The 23,039-nt window shown below is 35.9% G+C and overlaps 1 protein-coding gene across 1 annotated transcript; it reads left to right on the top strand.

Moving 5' to 3' along the window:
- Positions 1 to 8,061: 8,061 nt before the first annotated feature.
- Positions 8,062 to 19,465, top strand: urm1 (ubiquitin related modifier 1). Its single transcript, XM_028463572.1, has 5 exons — positions 8,062 to 8,148; positions 10,350 to 10,420; positions 16,343 to 16,424; positions 18,112 to 18,160; positions 18,545 to 19,465. The coding sequence occupies exons 1-5, from the start codon at positions 8,090 to 8,092 to the stop codon at positions 18,611 to 18,613; spliced, it is 330 nt and encodes a 109-aa protein (XP_028319373.1). The 5' UTR covers positions 8,062 to 8,089; the 3' UTR covers positions 18,614 to 19,465.
- Positions 19,466 to 23,039: the final 3,574 nt, after the last annotated feature.

Below are 23,039 nucleotides of genomic sequence, written 5' to 3' on the forward strand. Positions count from 1 at the left end.
CTTTTACAAATAGTATGCATGTTCAAATCAAATGTTTTATTTCTTTAATACTAAGGTTTGATGGGTTTTTTTTTTTAATCGTTGGTAATCGATGTTGTAATGAGTCACGATATCCACATGTCTGTGTCATGTTTTAAGCCAGGGGTTCCCAACCAGGGGTACGTGTACCCCTAGGGGTACTTGAACACATTGCATGGGGTCCTTGAAAACATTGATGAATCTATTTCCAACATGCTGAGTCATTTTTAAGCCTATTTCAGACACTGTACATGCTCATCTAACATCTTTTCCACTCGCTGACAATAAACGGCATTAATAGAATAAACAATATTAATAATAGGATATTAATATCCTACTAAATTGTTATTAACATGTTATGCACGTTACTAAAAATTGAAGTAAATACATTCTCTGATCTATAATAGTTGTATTGCACAAAATTGATATTTAGTGTGCGTTAAAAGTACAGGTTGACATTTTCAAGCTATTTCAGAGGCCAACATGTTAACAGCATGTAAATAAAATAAGAAAGGTTACTACACTGGAGTGACGAAGGGGGTCTCCTAATCTGAAGAGAGGTCTCGGGGGGTACGTGAGACAGAAAAGGTTGGGAAACACTGTTTTAATTTATAAACTTATAGTAAATCTCTGTTTAAAGTAAACAATGGATGAGTGTACTGTCATCTTAGATGCAGCGTGTGTATTTCTAACACACCTTGTACATTGTGTTGGGTTCTGTTTGTTGGGTGAATAAAGGAGCGGGTCAAAGGTAAAGTTCAGGGTCGATCAGAGTTGTACGTAATGTTGACTGATTATATTGCGTTGCACATCAAACCCATGGTGTTGGCATGAGGAGGGAGGCAGACAGATGGCGTTCATGTATTCCCACACAGATGTTGGCGAAATGCTCCTGGTACTGGTCGCTCCCTTCATATAGGGGGCAGTAAGGCAGCTGGTGTCCTGGGGTTGGCTGTGGATGGGGTGGGTGGGGTCAAGTTTAATCCACATAACATGAAAACAAAAAAAGGATAATTATAATAGTAATAAATTAAGATATCAGAATTTATTTATTTCATTTTCTTGCAATGCCAGGAAGAAAAGACGACGTAAATGGGGGAGAAACACAATAGAAAAGCCTCCGATCCGCAACAATGGATGGAAAAATATGATTTGCTGGAGTCATTGTGTGCCCGTTGCATACAGTTCCATAGGCGTAACATATTATGTGTGTAATCTCTAAGAGGATTCTCCCTGCTTGGCATGATGGTACATGTTAATTTCAGCTCTTTATGTTCCTCATTGAAACAGACTCGAGATGTGTGAGGCCTGCCAGAGAGGGTCGCCCAACCAACCCACCCTCATCGATGCACCCCCAACTCCCCCTCCCCTGTCTTTCTATAGCTAATCCGTTGTGTTGGTCATTGTCATCTGATCATGTGTGACCTTGGCTGCTCGATAGCTGGTGCCTGCATTGATGTTTCCCTCCATCTTATGTACAGGCACAACAAAGGATGTGGAGAGGACGTTTAAACTCAGCGTTTATTTATATATTCTATAGGTTGATGTTCATAAGTTTGGTACCACAAATATAAGTATTGATTGCGGCTTGGAATGTTGTAGCTTTCTGTTCACAAAAGTCAAATTTGGTTATTACTAACACATGCGTTAAGGTTTTATTCATTCAGACAATACATTTTTTATCTCCAGGAGATTAAAAAAATACATAAATCCTTGTCTGAATAAACAATACCTTAACATATATTTAAAAAAACAAGACAAAATGAACCCAGGGATAATTGCCTCCAGAAAATGATTTTCAGGCACTTTGTTTATTTATTAAATACATAAATAACCCCTTAATAATGAAACCTGGACCTGTTCTCTAGCGCCACCATCAGGCCAAACATTTTTAATTAGAATTGATTCATCTTGAATCATTTTCATCCAAATCCAGCTTGGAATGTTGTAGCTTTCCGTCCACAAAAGTCCCAGTTTGAATATTACTAACATATTTTAACCTTGGGGTCAATTTGACCCCTGCTATATTTCCTCAAATATTACTAACTTATCTCCAAGAGATAAAAAAAAATCCTGAAAAACCTTGTCTGAATAAAGAAAACCTTTACATATATTTAAAAGAAGAAGACAAAATTAACTTACTGGAAATATTACTAACACATTTTACTTTTGGGGTCAATCTGACCCCAAGAATATTTGCCTCCAGAATATGATTTTCGAAAAAATTTTGAGCAAATTTTTGTCAGGCACTTTTCTTTTTTTTTTTTTAAATTAATTTCTTGAATACATAAATAACCCCTTAATAGTGAAACCTTGTTCTCTAGCGCCACCATCAGGCCAAACATTTTAAATTAGAATTGATTTATCTTGAATAGTTTTCATCCAAATCCAGCTTGGAATGTTGTAGCTTTCCGTCCACAAAAGTCAAAATTTGGATATTTGAATTTGATATTACTGACATATTTTACCCTTGGGGTCAATCTGACTCCAGGAATATTTCCTCAAATATTACTAACATGAGAAAAAAAAAATTTTTTATCTCTTGGAGATTGTCTTGTCTGAATAAACGAAACCTTTACAAAATGAACTTACTGGAATTATTACACATTTTACCCTTGGGGTCAAAGTGACCCCAAGGGTATTTGCCTCCAGAAAATTATTTTCTGAAATGTTTTAATATAATTTCTTGAATACATACATAACCCCTTAATAGTGAAACCATGGCCTGTTCTCTAGCGCCACCACCAGGCTTAACATTTAATGTATAATTAATTTATCTTAAATAGTTTTCATTCAAATCTATTCCAAATTTACTGACAACATTATTGACCACAAGAATATGAACCCTATTGGTTGTGGTGATGATACGACCTTTCCTGCAGCGCCGCCATCAAATCTAACTTTCCGTTTTAGAGTTTAGCTGTGTCCAAATAGTCCCTCCTATCTCCTTTCCTATCCACTTTTCCATAACCCTCATGATGACATCACGGGGTTCATGGAGGAGTTGGGGAAAGGTGATCACATTTGTTTCCTATTGTTTTGACAATCAGACGTACTTCAACTAAATGACGTAATAATCTACTTATTGGGAGTTTCTGTGAGCACTCGGGTGTGCGTTTCCCTTTAAAAGTTGTCTCCGTAAGGAATTATGGGTTAGCATTATCTATTATGTTATGCTTAATCAATAATTGTGCCCACCAAATTAGGAAAAGTCATGAAACATGAAGCAAAAAAAAAAAAAAAAAAGAAAGTCAACTCGGGCTGGGTGATATATCAGATATATTGAGTTTTCTATTTTGGCGATATAGAAAATGTAAATATTGCTTATACGTGTAGCTTATTTTGTATCAAAATACCTGTTTTAGGAGTTGCTGCTTTCTCTACTTCTTCTCATTATCTACTTATAAACAAGCCACACTACACAACTCACTCACACATGCTTTCCCTTTGAGGAGAATAAGTCATATGTGGCACATAATGTGCAGCTGTTTGTTAATAACGGTGCCTGTGCGGCATTTTGTATCAGCAAATCTAACCCTGAATTGTCTTTTTGGTAAAACTTTATTTGAATTATAGTTATCAAGATTCATATCATATATCCCTATTTTGAGAAGAAATATTGAGATATGAGTTTTGGTTCGCGTCCAACCCTAAAGTCAACTATAATTTTCTGAATGATAAACATTGAATGGGGTCATATTGACCCCAAGGATAGAAGGATGGTTAACGCAGCATGCAGTAATGGTGATCGAATCCCCAAATCAAACAACTGGCAGCTAATCATGTCTTTATTACTATCCAAACTCTCCCACTCTTCTTCTCTTCTATCACATGGACTCCTATATTTTTCCCGCCTGCCTATATGCATGCATCCACGCCTCAAAACTTTCCCTGGAACCCGCCCGGCCCCTGGTCAATCTGCCCTCATTAACACATGAATACAGACAAGGAAGGGCCTGCTTTTGCTTGGACACCAACAGAAGGCAGCAGATTTGCAATTCAAACCCCAGGACCGTACACTGCACCCCCCCACCCCACACCCCAACACACAATCTCTTGCTTCCCGCCTGCGACACATGCTGGGACTGAAAGTGTCACCAGTATGATTGAGGATGTATGTAGGAAGAGAGTGGGCAGAGGGGGACGGATGTGTATTCACACACTCCTGTCATGCCTCTGCACACTTTTGTAAAGGCAGAGGCAAAATGCAAATACAAGCAGACATGCATATGCAGTGTGCAAAGTGATGCTGGGTGTTTAATGAAACAACCCTACAGACATATTGGCCATGTTTACGTGGGAGCTTTAATTCCTCTTTAAAGCGGAATGTAAGTTAATTCCTCTTTAACCTGACCTTGTAAACACTTAATTCCTAATGCTAATTTAATTCCGAATTAAACTTAATTCCGAATTAAACTAAATTCGGAATTAAGTGGCTGGTTTAGTCCATTTTTAATTCCAAATTAAATAATTCCTCTTGTAAACAGTTAACAACACCTAAATCCGCTTTAAGTTAATTCCGGTCGCTTTGCACATGTGTGACTTGTGGCGATGGCGCGTTTGGTGACGACATAATCCAACATGGCCGCCCGGACTAGAGCCGACATAATAAGAGCCTTAAAAGACATGGATCTATTGAAAAGAGTGGATATACGGAGGCATAAATGTGCAGAAATTAACACGTACACATAGATGTATTACAGCGACAGTGTTAGAGCTACTATATTTACCAGAGAGCAACTAGTTATTGTTTCCTTGAGTTTTACTGGGCTTTATTTACCAGTGATTAGTTCCTATTTCCTTTCCGCTCCTTGAACCAAAGTGTGTTATTGTCGAGCTGTTGCTTCAAAACTACAATCAAAATAAAGGTGACAACAGTTTTCACGTGTGGTGTTCTGTGTTATAGCCGACAATAACAGGTTTGTTGTGTGTTTTTCCCAATAGACGTGACACTTCACGTTCTCCCCCTGTCCAATCAGAGCCTTCCCAACACCCAGACCGAATTAACTAAAGCCGAATAAACCCATTTTCCATGTAAGCCTCAGTCCAGGACTTACTATTTCCATTTTTAATTCGGAATAACTAATTCCGAATTATAAAACATCATGTAACCGTGGCCATTCTGTCACGTAACACAATAAAAACTGCAGCAAAGCTTTTTAAATGTTTGCTAATAAAGTCATAAACTGCATTTCCCATTCTTTTTGATCCTCTTGAGCGTGCATTGTACTCTGATTTATTCTCACAGTGCAAAAAATGGTTGTTGCACATTAAAGGCTGTCAGAGTGCATGCGTGTGTGTGTGTGTGTGTGTGTGTGTGTGTGTGTGTGTGTGTGTGCCTGTCTTTTTCTCTTCAGTCCTCAGCTTTGATATAGATATACACCCTTGTCTTTTGACTCTCACCAGGAAAAGAAGGAATACAGTAGATACACTATCCCCTCTGATGTCTTCACACGCACTACATCATCATGGGCATATTTTCATATTTTCACAAACAGCCAAACAGGATGTCAAACACTTGACTCAACATTGATGAGTGCCACTGCCTTCATTTGTCCCAACTATAACTCACTGATCCATTTAACCACACAGGGTTAGCTGCAGAAGCACTTTTATTGCTTTTCTAAATAACATGTCACTAAAGGTCACTGCAACTTCCCCCAAAAAAGAAAAACAAACTCAATAACTGCAGCAGGTTCGAATACCGTATTTATTACTGCACTTGTAAAGGGTGTGCATGAGGTACAAAGCGGTTTAACAAGACATTTTTCCATTTTGCTTCAGTAGCATCGTTAGCCCACTGTAGACCATTGGAATCTACATAAATGATTCTGTAGACCAGCGATTCTCAACTGGTGGGTCGGGACCCAAAAGTGGGTCGCGGATCTGTACTAGGTGGGTCGCAGGCAGCTGGTCAAAAATAAATAAATAGTTGGACTTGTCTTTTATTTTGAAAGAAACTTTTCTTTCGACAGCCATGGTGTGCAATGCATGTTGCACAGGAATATTTTATTTATTTATTTATTTATTTATTTATTTATTTATTTATTTATTTATTTATTTATTTATTTTTATTTATTCAGTTTATTTCCGACATGGTTGCATTCACAGAAGTTTTGTTATTCCTTTTTTTTTTTTTTTTTGTACATGCCGAAAAAGGAGACGAGAGAAGCAGTTTGCTTATCCAAGTCCCGTCCCCTGTTTTGTACACAGAACATTTACATCAAAGCTTGTCTCTCTGGTCAAACAGTCTTAGGTTGTTCTGAAGACAATTTCATTTTTATTTTTTTTTTCCTTTTTTATGTTGGATTTAATATACATAGATTTATGTTTTTAAAAAGATTATATGTGTGCTTTCAACAGCTATTTTTGAACAAACTAAATTTGGTTGGTTGAATTCTCAAAAAAAAAAAAAAAGTGGGTCACGATTTAATGACTATGGCAAAATTTGGGTCCCAGGGTGAGACCAGTTGAGAACCCCTGCTGTAGACTTTAAAAATATCAATTGAACAATGAAAAGTTTGTTTAAATTTAGCTTTGGAAAAACTATCAATGAACCTGTGTCGTGTGTCAAACTCAAGGTGCGGGGACCAATTCTGGTCCTTTAGAACAGCGATGGTGGTCCAAAATAATGTCTCTCATTTTGGCCTTGTCTTTTATTTTGAAATAAAATTGCACAGGAAAATATATAGACTTATGTTTAAAAAAAAAAAAAAAAAGATCAGAGATGTGTATTTTCAACAGCTATTTTTGAAAAACTAAATTTGGTTGGTTGAATTCTAAAAAAATTGGGTCGCAATTTAATGACCGTAACATTTTGCAAATTTACTGCCTAATTCAGTTTTAGATATCTCTGTCACTCCAAATACACAAATGTAATTAAACTCCACAATATTTTCTTGAGCTTGTTATTTTATTGTACTTGTCATTTTTAAATGCTAATTGCCAAAAAGAACTCTCGATTTTTTTCTAAAATCCTGCAATTTCTCACAAAAATGACAAAAATGAAATTACACACTAATTTATCACAAATTCAAAATTGAATTTTTATTAAAATAACGGTCCTGCAGGACCTGATACCTGTCATTTATGGCTTGGATCTTGTGCCTTACATACTTACTATATCAATATACGTGGTAGTGCAAACTTGGGGACAATAATGTTGAATTTGTTTGTTTTCTCACACAAAATCAAACTGCTGCATCTTTGGGCCCCTGAGCAAAAATGAGTTTGAGACCCCTGTTCTAATGTGTCTGATTTGTTCCATCCAGTATATCATTTTGTATAGAAATGATTGTGCAACAGGAGGCAGATGATATTTGTATTTAGTGGTGTCTAACATTCATTTTAGCGTTAAAAAATTTTAGAGGAATAAAGGGAAAACTTAATCTCAGAATGACACTAAACATTTTTGTCTTAATTTTCTAATTATGTGTTGTTTTTCTCTACTTTTAAAAAAAAAAAACTTTAATGAAGATGAAAAAAGAACAAACGTGGTGCAAGTCAGAAATTCACTATAGTGAACGACAACAAAAAAAATATAGCATGAGGGAATTTTGAATAAACAAAGCAAAAATAGAAAAAAATACAATAATAATTAGCACTCAAAAATAGTTTTCAAGTAGAAATGGGGACTAAGTAAAATGTAACGTTTCAAAACAAGTATATATGCTTTAGTAAATTATAAACATTTATTGAGTTGCATTACAGATTAAAAAAAAAATGTTTTTGTTTAAATACCTCTGTTTCAGAAGGTATTTGAGTTTATTTAAAAAATTGTCACCAACAGGAGAATAAACCCACGTTTTCTTGTTCAAGAAAAAATAAATACAAAATTTAAATCGATAATACATTTCTTAAAGAAAAACCCTCAGTTTCTGTTGCTCATTAACATATTTACTGTCTAAATATTTTGTTAGCTATACAGTAGATACTTCATCTATACCTATTGTATCTGTTTTTGTTTGTTAAAAACTCCTATGCTCGATGGTGTATTTTTAAATTGTAGAAAAAGAAGAAGAAGAACCCCCCCCCCATCCTTCTTCTGACGTCATTTCCTGCTTCTGCACGCATGCTTCCTGCATGTGGAGACAATATGGCGGCCCCCGTGAGGATTATTCTGGAGTTTGGGTGAGCGGCGTTAAATGCTTTATTTATGATGTTTGGTGGAGGGACTGTGGGGGAGAGGGAACGATCCCAGCTGCAGCAACAATGACGCTTTATCTGTAATAACATCACTTATAACAGGAGAAGCTATGACAGGGCGGCTCACTAACAGTGTTTATACAGACACAAGAATGGACATTATATAGAGTTTTTCATAGCTGGAGTGAGTTTATGCTAATGAAATTTAAGCTTTTTGTGAAGCTTAAATATCACAACCATCAAATCCTATATATTTACTATTCTTTTATGATGTAATTATAAAATTAAGGTTAACAATTTAAAACTTCCAGTCCCACCAAAAGCAAAGGAGACTTTAACTGTTGTTCTTTTTGTCATGTAAATATTGAAGTTACAGAACCCTTTGATGTGGTTTTTCTAAGTTCTATAGCTTTTCCCCAAGATTTTCTCTCTTCAGGACTTCTTCAGTAAATAGATTATATTCATCTGGATTTCTGAAAGATGATAAACAAACACAAATTAGCTTAAATATATATAAGCCGTGGCTAATGATACGGAAACGTATCAATAGCAGTCTATTCACATGCAGCGCCCCTCATTGGCCAGTTTAGGTGACGTGGTAGGTGCACCACGTGACTTAAAGTGTTGTCATTTTTATTTTAGCTCATATTTATTTTTAGCGACCCCGCTAACCCTTTAATTTTAGAAAGTGTCTGGAGGGGCCATAGCCCCCCAGACTATAGGTACCACCCTTAATGTGGGTTTCGTTAAAATGGTTTTGAATTCCACGTTTGACAAATAATTTTTTTTATTTAACACGGCAAATTCCACCTTTATAAATACATATCCGACAAAAATAAACATTTTAGGGATAGGGTTAGAGTTACGGTTAGGTTTAGGAATCGATTTAAAGTTAGGGTTAGGGATAGAGTTATAGTTAGGGTTAGGGATAAAATGAAAGGGTTAGCGGGATAGCTACAAATAAATATGAGCTAAAATACAAATTACGGAACTTTAAGTGACATGGTGTACCTATCACGTGACCTAAACTGGCCAACGGGGGCGCTGCGTATCCATAGAGTGGCAGTCTACGGCTACGTTTAACGTACCCGTAGCCATGGCCGTTATTTTAACCCTAACCTTTAACCTAATCCAGGAAATACCCTAAAATGTTTATTTTTTTGTATGTGTATTTTTAAAGGTGGAATTTGCTGTCTTAAATGTTTTAAAATGAAAAAATATATATGACAAAAGTGGGATTCGTACACACGTTAGTGGAAGGAAGAATTATTGAGTCAGGCGCCTTAGACCACTCAGCCGTACGTTTTCCGTAAATAGACACTTCCAATATTATAAAATGGACACACTTTTTTTTTTTCCACAAATGCAAAATTACAAAAACCAAAATGTCATTCCTTACTTTCACAAAGAACTGTTCAATTTCTACTCATCACGAAGCTTCATGGAATCCAAACATGCTGTTAAAATTCAAAAAATAATCAATAAACTGAAAATGGAAACCCTCTTGTTGTTGTTGGTGGTGGTGTTTTTTTTTTGCCGCTACAAGACAAGTGACCCAAAGGCTCATCCTCCTGATTTTGACCATATCTTAGAATATATTATTCAGAACATTGTGTGAATAATCTTCAAAATAGGAAATTCATTTTATATAATTATATATATATTAAAAAAGCAATGTGATATTATGTTTAAAAAGTTAGTTTTTAGAAAGAAAACATACTATAAGATGTTTAATATATGTATTCTAAATAATGGTACACCTTAACAACTATATTATCGACAATTATTTTATTCTCAATTTCTGCATTTCCTGCTTTGTAAGATATTTATTTAAATATACAGAATTGGAAAAGTAGATTTCCCAATGTTTGTGTACGTTTGTTTCCTTTTAGTTTATTTTTCAGGTTGAAGAGGAAAGTGCAGACATACTTTAGATTCTGAACATGTATTAAAAATACAATTTATATACTTTGTTTTGCTGTTCTACTGAAAAATAAAGTTTGGTTCTTCTTTTTGACTTTTTTCTTCCATCCATTCCATGTCTTTCTACATCTGCTTTACATGAAATTATCATCAGGTACTGCAGTTCTCCTCAAACAATATAATAATATTTTTGTCAAATATTGTGATTACATTTGTTTGCCTCATTTATTTAAATGTCTATTTATTTATTTTATTTTTTTTAGAGGAGGAGCAGAGCTGCTTTTTGATGGTATGAAGAAACATCATGTGACTCTTGCAGGCCAAGAACAACCATGTGAGCATCTTTTTAACTTTTTATGATTATTACAACTTAACGTTTCCAGTTCCTTACAGCTCCTAATCAAACAATGAATGCATCATCTTAGCATCTTAGTTAGTGGGCGTGTTTTAGAGCCCGATTTGTAACAACGACTCTAAATGTAATAAGACCCAAATTGTTATGTTATATATACATATACAGTATAAAATATTAATGTAATAACTTGGTCAATAATGTATCAACAGTGCTAGGACCGAAATATAAAAAAAAAGTGTGTGTGTGTGTGTGTGTGTGTGTGTGTGTGTGTGTGTGTGTGTGTGTGTGTTTGTGGTGTGTGTGTGTGTGTGTGTGTGTGTGTGTGTGTGTGTGTGTGTGTGTGTGTGTGTGTGTGTGTGTGTGTGTGTGTGTGTGTGTGTGTGTGTGTGTGTGTGTGTGAGCTTCATTAGAGCCTAATGAAGCTGGGTTTAAATAAGTGTTTGTCCTGTGTTAATCTGTCTTTAATCCAATGTGAGTTTAGATAAGCATCAGCAGATTATTAAAAAATAATCTTTTTTAAGAAAAGCTTCAACAATCCCTCCATCTGAGACTTTTTGCTACATTTTTGTTGCTCTTGAGCAAATGAGAATGTTTCACAAGACTGCTTTTTTGGGGGGTTTTATCTTTGTTATTTACGTGACATGAATTTATAGAACATGTCTTGTAACAGTTGGTAAAGCTGAAATGAGTCTGTCCATTATTGGAGCGCAAACTAATGTATATTTAACTATTATTCAATGGGTTTATTATTGTAAAATCTTAATTTTCATCCCAACTTTTTAGTTGTTTTTATTATTATTATTATTATTATTATTATTATTATTATTATTATTTTATTTTTTTTACTGATGTTCTTTTTATTTCTGATTTATATTTCTTTGTTTTCACCACTGTATTTTGCTGTTTTAACCTGTAAATAGAATGTATTATTATTATTATTGTTGTCATTATTATTATTTTTTAATTTTAAAAAGGATCCACAGATTTCTGCTCCTTTCGTTCTGTTGTCACTGTTACTTAGCAATTTAAGGTGTGTGTGTGTGTGCGTGTGTATGCAAGCATGTGCGTGTGTGTATGTTCCTCACAGAGAGAACAAACAAACTAAGAAAATGTGTCTTTGGTATTTGACCAAAACAAAAGCTTTTCATGCGTGCTGTTCGTGTTGCCACGCCAACAAAAAGACAAAAGTTGACCACAACAGGGAATGTGGGCCTGATGTGACCTTGCTGCTCCAGCTGACCTGTGTGTGTGTGTGTGTGTGTGTGTGTGTGTGTGTGTGTGTGTGTGTGTGTGTGTGTGTGTGTGTGTGTGCGTGTGCGTGTGCGTGTGCGTGTGCGTGTGCGTGTGCGTGTGCGTGTGCGTGTGCGTGTGCGTGTGCGTGTGCTAGAGATTTTACCGTAAGTTCTACATTTTGTGTCGACGATTGGCGACGCATTTAAAGACGTTTTCAGCCCCACATGCTGCATCCTGGGTAATAATCATAGTTGTGGTTCTTGTTTGCATATAGGTTTGCTGATCCTGAAAATGTTACAATGTTAAATTTGCTGTGTGTGTGTTTTACTGGGTCTGTGTGTGTGTGTGTGTGTGTGTGTGTGTGTGTGGGGGGGTGATGGCAGTTATAATTGCTTCTGAATCCTTCGTATTTCTTTCTGACCCCAGCCAGTGATTGATGACCCTCGACTGAAAGACCCCTCCCCCTCTCTTTCTCCCACTCTCTCTGAGTCACACACACGCCCAGGAGTGTATGGAGCACACCATTTCTTTACTCCTCACATCAGCAGAAAGATGGATAGCCCATCCCCATCTCATGACCGTCATAAATGTGCAAAGACAAAAAAAAAAAATCGCACACAAAAGACAAGCGGGAACCGTTTTTTGAATCAACATCAAAATGGTGCCCTTTCTCTCCCCGCTCCCTCTATGCCTCCTTTTTCCACCATCGCATCACAGCCCTACCCAAGATGCATCGGGAGACTGTGACGCAGCTCCTCTGCACATACATTACCCTCACGTTATTCGGCTGCTATCAAACCCTTCTCGTCGTCCATCTTTTAAAGTCGCCTTTTTTTTTTTTTATCTGAGACGAAGCTGATCCAACTGAAGCTGCACTACAACTTTATGCTCAGAGCGATTTTTAAATTAGTAGCTTGTGTAACCGTTTACAAGAAAGCCTTTAAAAAAACCCCAGGCCTGATGTCTACGCCATAAAAAAAAACTTAGCTGATGAAAGTTTGAGCCGTGGTGAACACGTGTATTGATCACGGGCGATCCATTTACTTTCCCTGTGATTGTTGATGTTTGTACTTTTTCAGAGAGGGAAGTAAAAAAAAAAAACAAAAAAAAGGAGGGAAAGAGATAAGGGGGAAAGGTGCAGAGGGCGAGTTATATAAGAGAGAGAGAGAGAGAGCTGGAGTGATTGGAGACATCGTAAATGTGGGAGAGGATGAGAGCGTGACTGAGGGGTAATGATGGAGAAAAATAGTGAGAGTGCAGAGAAAGAGTTGCAACAAAGGAGAAGTTATGGCCGCTGTGTGTGTGTGTGTGTGTGTGTGTGTGTGTGTGTGTGTGTGTGTGTGTGTGTGTGTGTGTGTGTGTGTGTGTGTGTGTGTGTGTGTGTGTGTGTGTGTGTGTGTGTGTGTGTGTGTGTGTGCTGGACTGCAACTGTTAAAAAAACAACAACAGCTGTCGTTACATATCTGAGCATCCCTCCACTGAACATGACCTCACCACATACATTTCTGCACTGGAACTGAACAAAAAGCTGCTGACTATCTGGTTCCTACATGTTATTCATTCTAACTTTAAAAAGTATTGGATTCATTGTCTTATTTTTCCTGTTTTTAAAAAAAAAAAATTATTATTATTTGAATTCAAGCTCTTTGAAACCATGTGATTAATATTTTCATTAATCTGTGCTCGCATTGGATGCTGGAAAATAGATATTTTAAAAAAAAGTGGTTCATACATATGCAACTAAAACTTATATTGTGTATTCTTACAATTATTCAGTGTAAACAATATGATTAATTTTAGAAGGAAGTTTATTTATTTATTTATTTTAATCAAAAACCTCAGGTAAATTTAAAAAAGTCAATTTGTGCTTTCAGATATTTGGCTCATAATATATATTTATTTAGCCTTCATAGTGTCCTATTCATAGCAATTTTTTTGCTCTTTACTCTTGCATGGCCGTCAGGGTTGGGGTCAGTTATACATGTAATTTGTAATTAATTAATGACTGTAATTTACATTGTAATTAAACGTAACACTGGGGAACCATGTTACAGTTCTGTGCCTTACACATAGGCCTACATAGTTTAGCAATTATTAGAATATGTTTCCTGTCAGTTCTCTTGAAGATCATTTTACATTAAATTTTTTTGAAGATGTAATTGTAATTTTCAAGTGTAATTGACCCCAAACCCTGATGGCCATATCTCTACAGAAGTGTAAAGGATAATTCAAACCATGTTGTTGAAATCTGGAACAATTTCTCCACAAACAATTAGAACCATTTTAAATCAGGAGTGGGATCTATAGTTATGGAGAATATAGAGAGATGCTCTGAGCTGGGATTGATGGAAATACCTGAACATAGGATCCAGTATGCAGCTGGATGTCAAAGGTGTGACGCCAAAGACGAGACGAGCCTAGTGGATGAGCTTCAGGCTGCCGATGGCGGCCATTTATTTTTGTGATGCTTGAACGTTTTCTGAGATGTGCCTTTAAAATACAAGGTCAGAATGTAATTATTAAGAATTATTGTCCAACAAAAAAAAAAAAAACTGTGAGTAATTTAACCTGCTGTTTTATAGAAGAGCCCATTTTACCCGCTGTGGTTACACAGCGTTATTCCTGCTCTGTACGGCTGTGTCTAACCTTTTTCCTGCGCTGTTTGAAATGGATTTCATTCACTCATACCTCAGATCTCTGAGTGCTTTAAAGAATTTCCTGCTGCACGGCGCACTCGCTGTCCTGACACCTGGCTCAGGATGACTCGCTGTCGTCCTCATATCTGTTCCATCTGCTCCTTTTGTCATATTTGCTCTCACTTACTTTACTTCATTTACAATTTCTCTTTGTCCTTGATATGTTTTTTTTTTTTTTTTTTATCCATCATCTCCCTCTTGTTCTTCCATTCTGGTGTGAACTAGAAAAGGTAGATCGGCTCTGTTTTCCTGACTGTGTGTGTGTGTGGAAGAGTGTGTGTGTGTGATATCGCCTAGCTAACACACATCCGCCGTGATCAAACACACTCACTCGAAAAAAAAGATGAAGTTTTGTTTCTCTCACTAAGAACACACACCTTGAATCTTAAGTGTAACTGTTAATATATTCATAGTGAGGTGTTCGGAGGGGATTTGTCCTAAAACCCCTCGTTGGCGTTGCCTTTGTTGCTGTCACTCGGTCACACTGAGGTTCAGCCTATTGTTGAGACAAGGTCAATCTGATTGTTGGCGAGGTCAGACTCATATAAAATTCAAGCAACGCTGATATTTAAGTCGTAGATGAGAGGCGTGGCCTTTAATGACCAACAGGACAGTTGATTTTTGTGTTATTTTCATCATTTTCAAAATAAAGTCATGTCCATTTTCTCCAGTAAGGTGACATTATACTGTATGTTGTTGTGTATTTTGACCATCTTTTTTTTTTCCTACCAAGGTGAACGTCGTCACGCTCGGCCACTGCTGTCGCTCTGCCTTCCCCCAATTTCTGACGTCGTCTCCTTCCCCCCCAACATACACAAACACTCATAAATATACATGCACAGATGCACACACAACTTGTCCCGTCTGATGCCACAGTCGCGTCACATCGACCCGGGGGCTGGAACCCTGCACCTTGACCTTTAACACCCCCCCCTGACCTGTGACCCCTGTTGTCTGCATCATATTTGTGCGTGTTAGGGATGGAAACCGCTAAATTTCTCGCCGTTTCCACAACGTCCGAAGATGTTGAAGCACATGTGGGGGTTGTTAGATTCATCATCCAGCTATGCTAGGTAGCTGTCACCAATAGAACCAGGCAATATATGTAGTGTTTATGCACAAACAATGATAATAGTTGAACCTAGGGTTGGGCCATCTGGACCAAAACTCATATCTTGATCTTTTTTCTCAAAATGGCGATAAATGTAATAAATCTCGATATTTTTAATTCAAACGAAGTCCGAGTGTGGGTTAAATTTGCTGATGCAAAATGCCACATAGGCACATTTATTAACAAGCAGCTGCACAATATGTGCTACTTTTGCTTGTTTTTTTTCTCCCTATAAGAGACACATGTGAGTGAGTTTTGTAGTGTGGCTTGTTTAGATAAAGGTCTGGCTTAGGAGGCACTCAGTGATTCATCTAACTCTGCTTTTCATGCTGTTCTGTGAGGAGTATAGCAAAAACAGCGACTCCAAGCCATAAAAATAAATATATATCCATATACTGTAGGTGATATTGTGATTTTCTCTATCGCCAAAATAGAAAACTGTGTCTTGAATCTCGATATAATGCCCAGCACTAGTTAAACTGAACCTTGCCTTGATGTTCTCTGTGCATGAACCGTCAGAGCTCCAGAAATTTCTGTCATTGCCACAAATTGGACTTCGTCGTCACCCGTTTAGTTCTGAATCTATGACCTGGAAGACGTCTGGTGTTGCCTTTACATTTTCATTCAATGGTATGATTGATATTGCTTCAGAACCAGAGTAATAACTCCATTTTTTCCCAACATGTTTAAAAGCTGCTGAAATGAAAAGAAACAATTGATGCCTAGATGAGAAAAAAACCTATTAACAATGTTGAATATGAGAATGTCTGAGACCAGACCTTGTGACTGCAGTCATTTCTCCCAGTTACTGATTGCATTAACGTCTCTTGAAGTTATGGAAACACCTGTGTGTGTTTGTAGGGGACATAAAGCAGCTGCTGGTGTGGATCCAACGGAACCTGCTGAAGGAACGGCCTGAGCTCTTCGTCCAGGGCGACTCTGTGTGAGTGCACGGACCCTCACACTCACACTGGACAAAACAAAAAAAACCACAAACAAATAAACAAAACATCTTATGCAGTAACAAATACAAAAAAAAAATCTATTTGGTAAATAATAGGAGGTATGTAGGTAAAAAAATGCTGAAATGGTGTGTGTGTGTGTGTGTGTGTGTGTGTGTTGGGGGGTGGGTTCAGGACTCAGAGCATCATTATGGGTCTCGCTGACTTTTACAGCTACCTTTGTGCAGGACTATTTATAGCACCATCTACCCAATGAATGAGGGGGAAGCAGAGCCAGCGATAAAACTCATAGATAAGGTGTGTGTGTGTGTGTGTGTGTGAGAATATCCGTCACCATGCAGTTTTCTTACATTTTTCCAAAGTTGGTTGTAGCTCTGAGCGATTGAGTCCACGTGCAGGTCGTCCCACTCCCCTCTCCCTCTGTGACGTCACTGGGCGCGTGCAGCATATACAATATCTGCTTCAGGCGTTATCTTTACCTCTCACATGACCTCTGCTTAAAACACAAGCGTCTGCTGAAAACATTTTACTCATCGGTGCCTTTTGTCGCACCCCCCCCCCAGCCCTTCTACCCTCCTCTTTTGTATGGTATTTTTGGACCCCATTAATTTCAAGTGGCAGTTTTTTTGCCCCCCCCACACACTCCTTTCCTTCACTCATACATTTGCAATACAATACAATACAATTAGTCACAGTAACACCGCTGTGCTAATGTGTAACAATAGCACTTTCAGAATCCCATCAGAAGCCGAATATATTCGTATATCTATTACAGGAGGGCTGTACATAATAATTATCAAATTAATCTGCACCTTAATGTATGCATTACACTAATGTCTGTATGTAACTTTACAAGATTATCATCATTGAACATTTTATACATGAAATGCATTCATTTGCTATTATTATTTTTGTGTATCTGTATGTGTTAATATATGTACAGTTTAATTGTATTATTACTTTTATTTTTATTTAATATATATATATATATATATATATATATATATATATATATATATATATATATATATATATACAAATATTGTGTGATGGTTTTGTGTTTGAAAAATACCAAAAATAGGTTGTATGTACCTTGAGAAGAATATATATGAAACCCAATAAAAATACTTGGGGACACACACACACACACACACACACACATTTATTGACTTTATAAAGGCTTTCTGAAAATGGTTGATTTATTCTTTTTGTTCACTGGATTAGATCAAGTGGTAATGTTTCACTTTTAGACATTTTAATTTTCACTCTTTATATATATATATATATATATACGTATATTACAAATATATTCAATGTAAAAGGACACTGACATTTTTTAGTCATCGTTTTTTTTTCTTTTTTTATTAAACATTTGTCATTTCTAGATGACAAATATTGCTTATTTCAGTTGTTTTCCCGTACTACGAATAGTTTGTGAAAGATTTTATTCTATTGCATCGAAGGAATTTCATGTTTTCTGTAATTTCGTTGCCAAAGTAGTCATTTAAAGACAGATTTTTTCATTCTATTTTTTATATTTTTAATGGTGGTGTGTGTGTGTGCGTGTGCGTGTGCGCGTGCGTGTGTGTTGGGGGTGAAAGGCTGCGTGGCTGTGCAGACACCTTGGGGAGATGCTCCTATGACCTAAAAGGTTGTGTTTTCCCACAGGAGGCCAGGTATCCTGGTGCTTATCAATGATGCAGACTGGGAGCTAATGGTGAGCACTGGGAGTCGCACTGACTCACTGTCTATTATTTTTTTGAAATGATGTTGACTTTTTGAAGGTGTAGTGCTGTAGTTACAGAGTTTACTATTTAATTAATAATAATGCTCTATATAGAAATATGTGTTGCTTGTTGTTTCACCGTCAATGATCCCGAGCGTTTTTCTCACAGGTTATAATTTGAAGTTTGTCGTGTAGTTTCATATCTGAACACATTATACAAATGGCAGATTTTGATTGAATTAAAGGACAAAATGCAGATTGTGAGTCAAGGAAAACTGCATTATGTATTGGATACATGTGGAATACACACATCTATTGTGTGTGTGTGTACGTGTGTGTGTGTGTCTGTGTGTGTGTGTGTGTGTTAAACGTCAGGGGGAACTGGAGTATCAGCTACAAGACCAAGACAACATTGTGTTCATTTCCACACTTCATGGAGGCTAAAATAATTCCCACAAAAAGGGGGATGCACAATAATTCCGGAGACTTCCGGCCTTCTCCCAGCATCCTCTACACTGTGCGCTCCTAAACCCTCCCACCTCTCAGCAACACGCCATCCCATTGGATGCTGCCAAAGCGTGGACCTGCACTGCTGAAGCTGAGAGGATCGGTGATGCTCTGCCAGGAGTGAAAACTCAAAGATGATCTCAGAGATTATTTAATAATAATAATGGGCAACGAGTGGACATTTTAATCTCTCAGTGCAAAGATACACAATCATTTAAAAACACCTTGTTTTGGTTTCCTGTTTAAGCAGAAATGCATTTAAGTTCCTATTTCTTTAACATCACTATGTTACATCCTTTTTATTTAATGCTTCTTTTGTTTAAAATAAACGTTTGTTTTTCCTGATGTCAATTACTCATGAGAAAGTTCAACTAAAAGCCTTAAATGTGTATTTACATGTCTCTTTATAACATGTTTCTAACTCAAATGCAGTTAATTACCGGTATTTTATTCCAACAAAGTCAACTTTTCATAATTTACTTATTTTATTTTTTTAAAATAAAATTATCATGCAAAAATCACCTTTTTGAGAATAATTATACCCAAGTAAGTCATTACTAATGTGTCCATTATTACTGGATGACGGGTTAATACAAACCCTTGAATAAAAATCCTCAATTATTAACGTACGGACCGTTCTGTGAGTTTTAAATATTTGTTCATTCCCTGCCAGACTCAGCTCTCCTGATTTTTGCCCATGTGTCAAATGTTTGACATCCCTTCCATTATAGTCTGTATTTTCGCTCATGTTTTGCTTGGTGTGTCTGAATAAATGGTGTTTTTGGCATTGCCTTTAGTTTTTGTCATTTCATTTAAAAGATTATAGTCGTGTTATTTTTTTCACTTATCACAGCAGCAGAAATAGCCTAGATTGAAATCGCATAAAACTAATTGAAGTGTGTCCTTTAAAAATGAATATTTTAATAGAATGACAACTTTCAGTGTATAATATACTTACTTAGGCCTTACACCCCTAGTGGGGCATATGTTCCCTTAACCTGGGCACTTTTCTCCAGTCGATGTCAGGTGGGACCAATCTTCTTGATCCCTTCTGCAGGTGTTCCATAGGTCTGCCTCTCTTCCTGTGGGTTCCAAGTTAAAGCTTGTCTAGTGATGTTAGTATATAGTATATATATGTATGTTTTCAGTTTGTATTTCTTCAATTAATATTTTGTTCAATATTTTCATTTGTCTTTTCATATTAATGTTTGTGTACTGTGTTTCTATATTAATTTTCCTCATAAATCAAAGATACATTGTGCATTTTGTCTCATGATTTTCATGCATGTTTGTTTATAGTCTTTATTTTACATTTTTTGGGGCTTCGTTGCACTCCTTGAACCTTTAATGTTTTAAAGTTTGTTTTTTCATGTGTGCTAAAAAAACCAAAAAACACAATATTTTCTAGTTTTCAGAATCAGAATCACTTTTATTTTCCAAGTACAGTTTAAAGACAATATACAAGGAATTTAGCTTGGTGGATAGTGCGAAGAACAAAAAACAAGCAAACCAGAAACACTATAATAATAATAATGAAAATGTTAAATATTATCTTGGTTTTGGGTTGCATTGATAATATAGGGAATTCATTACACTGTCACATGATCAAATATATATATATATATATATATTTTTTTTTTTTTAATGATGAAATATTCTAGCAGTGCTTCAAATCTCTAATCGATGATGAAGTATGGAGTAGTTGTGTGTGTGTGTGTGAGATTTTTCTTTTCTTTTCTGATATTAGTCACGATTGTCATTCACTAAAGGGTTTTAAACCTAATATTATGCTGGATTACAGATTATATGTGATCAACATGGATGGATTGGTTTATAGGAACATTTCACCTGTTCCTGCCTTCAGCAGAGCTGTGCACATGTGTAGTGTGTGTATAGTGTGCATGTGGGTGTGAAGCAAACACACACTGCGGGGGGTCGGGGTCTTGCCTCCGGGCTGCCCTCCCCTGAACGCCGGGGGCGACCCTTAAAACCTTTTTCTCAGAGGCTCAGGCCGATTTGCAACGGGAAACCGAGCCATAATGGCCGCTAGAAAGGAAATGCTAATGAGTCTGTGAGGGCCTTCTGAGAAGTGTTAACACTAACCCATATCATTTTAACATTTAGATTAAATATCAGTACAATTCAGACGGTGACCAATAGCCTACTTTTGTATTTCTAAAGTTCACACAACCGATAAACGACGGACTTAGTTTCATATATATATATATATATATATATATATATATATATATATATATATATATATATATATATATATATATATATATATATATATATATAGTCTGATCCTATATTTTCTATATAACCCGTGCCAAAAATCTCAGTTTTATTCGTTGTAGTTTATATATTCAACTATCATAAAATGTCATGCAACCATTCTTTAGTGTGAGAATATCAAGCAAAAGACGGACATTGCCTACATTTTATATATATTATTATTTATCTATTTTAATTTTTCATATTGGAATTAAATAATCCATTCAGGTTTTTGGAATGCTTTTATATATTTAGATTTTTTTTTAAAAAAAATACTCATTTTAACCTGACAGCTTTTTTGTTTTATTATTCTTGTATATATCTGTATTATTATTATTTTCCTACGGTATAATTTAAACTTGTATTTAATCCTTATTTAATTTTTAATATACGTTTTATTTTTTCTTTATTTATTTAGTGTTTATTGTTTTCATTTGCAATACTACTTAATAAAATAATTTCCCCCTTGTGATAAAATCAAGTATTTCTGATGTGAATTATTATTTTTTTTTTACCAAAATGCAAGACTCCAAGAGTCGAAGTGTATCTGTATATTTTTCATTATTTCGATTTTATTAATGATTTTAAATGTATGACTTCTGCGTTGGGAGCAAACAAAGCGTTTTTACTAATTGCTTTGGAATTATCTTTAAATGGTGTGATTAAGGAGGAGCTGCTTTTGAACACAAGCATGTGTGCATCATGATGCACTAATCCCGGTATTAAAGGAGGTGAGCCTTTAATGGTGGACGACAATACACACATTGGATGAGTGTGTGTTCGTGTGTGTAAGCTACACTGTAATTTAGAAGCTTTAAAAAAAAAAAAAAAAAAACACAAACACGTATCTTCTTTTTTATCTACTGAACCGAATTGTTAAATAATAAAATATATTAAAAAAAAAAAGTTTGATTATTTTTAGAAAATTAAATGTATCTTCAATTTTTTATTTTAGTTTTTTATTTAAAAAAAACGAAAAATAAGAATTTATATATATTGAATGTAATTTATTATTAGAAAAAGGTATATAAGATATATTAATTGGCTCAACAGCAGCTGTCATGTTTATTTTTTGGTACATTTTATTTACATATTAAATTTTAAAAAAAAAAGCAATCCTACAGTTTTACATTATTAGGCTTGGTTTTAGGTTTAAGGAAAAAAAAACCCCCAAAAAACAAAATAATTTAAATATTTTATATGTATTTATTTTTTTAGAAAAAAGCAAATAAATGAATAAGTCTTTAAAATGATTTATGAATTGGCTGAACAGCAGCTGTCACTTATTTATTTTGTCGGTGCTTTTTATTTATATGTATTTTCAAAAAGCAATCCAACAGTTTTACATAAGCTTTAAGGGGTTGTTCATTTATTTATTTTTTTTGTATGTGAAATGTCAATTTTATGTACCATGCATGCATGCATACAGTACATTTAGCTTTATTACACATATGTGCATCTTCTTTCTTTTTTTTAAAAAATGCACTATTTCTGATAAATAATAATAATCTGATAAATAATAATTTTAGATTTATAATGACCAAAAAAATGTATCATTCCACACACACACACACACACACACACACACACACACACGCGTTTGTGATGCACAATCATGAGGTCTCATCTGTTCACACACACACACACACACACACACACACACACACATGCAGGCCTCTCTGTGAGCACTCAACTCACTGCTTTCTACTATTTGCCAAACACAGTCGATACATCAATGCCCTCAGTCGATATGTGCCATTTAAAACAAACAGTCTTGATTAGATCTTCGACAAAGTGTAAATACCAATCGGGCCAACCACAATGCACGAGCCGAAAAACACATTACATGAGGCAGAAAAGGGTTTCTCCACTTTATTGGCCCATAACATCCAGGGTTTTGGGTGTTTTCTTTCCCCATCCCTTATGCACAACATGCAAATACAGATCCGTGATCTTACCTGAAACGAGACAAGATAGAAAACAAAAACGAGGCTGAAGGCTGAAGGCCTCCGCCTTGGCTTCTTTGTGGTTTGGAGGCCTAGACCGTCACGATGGAGCCCAGCAGTGATGAATGGGAATCTGCAGC

Source organism: Gouania willdenowi, chromosome 12, assembly GCF_900634775.1.
Source record: "Gouania willdenowi chromosome 12, fGouWil2.1, whole genome shotgun sequence".
Classification (NCBI taxonomy): Eukaryota; Metazoa; Chordata; class Actinopteri; order Blenniiformes; family Gobiesocidae; genus Gouania; species Gouania willdenowi.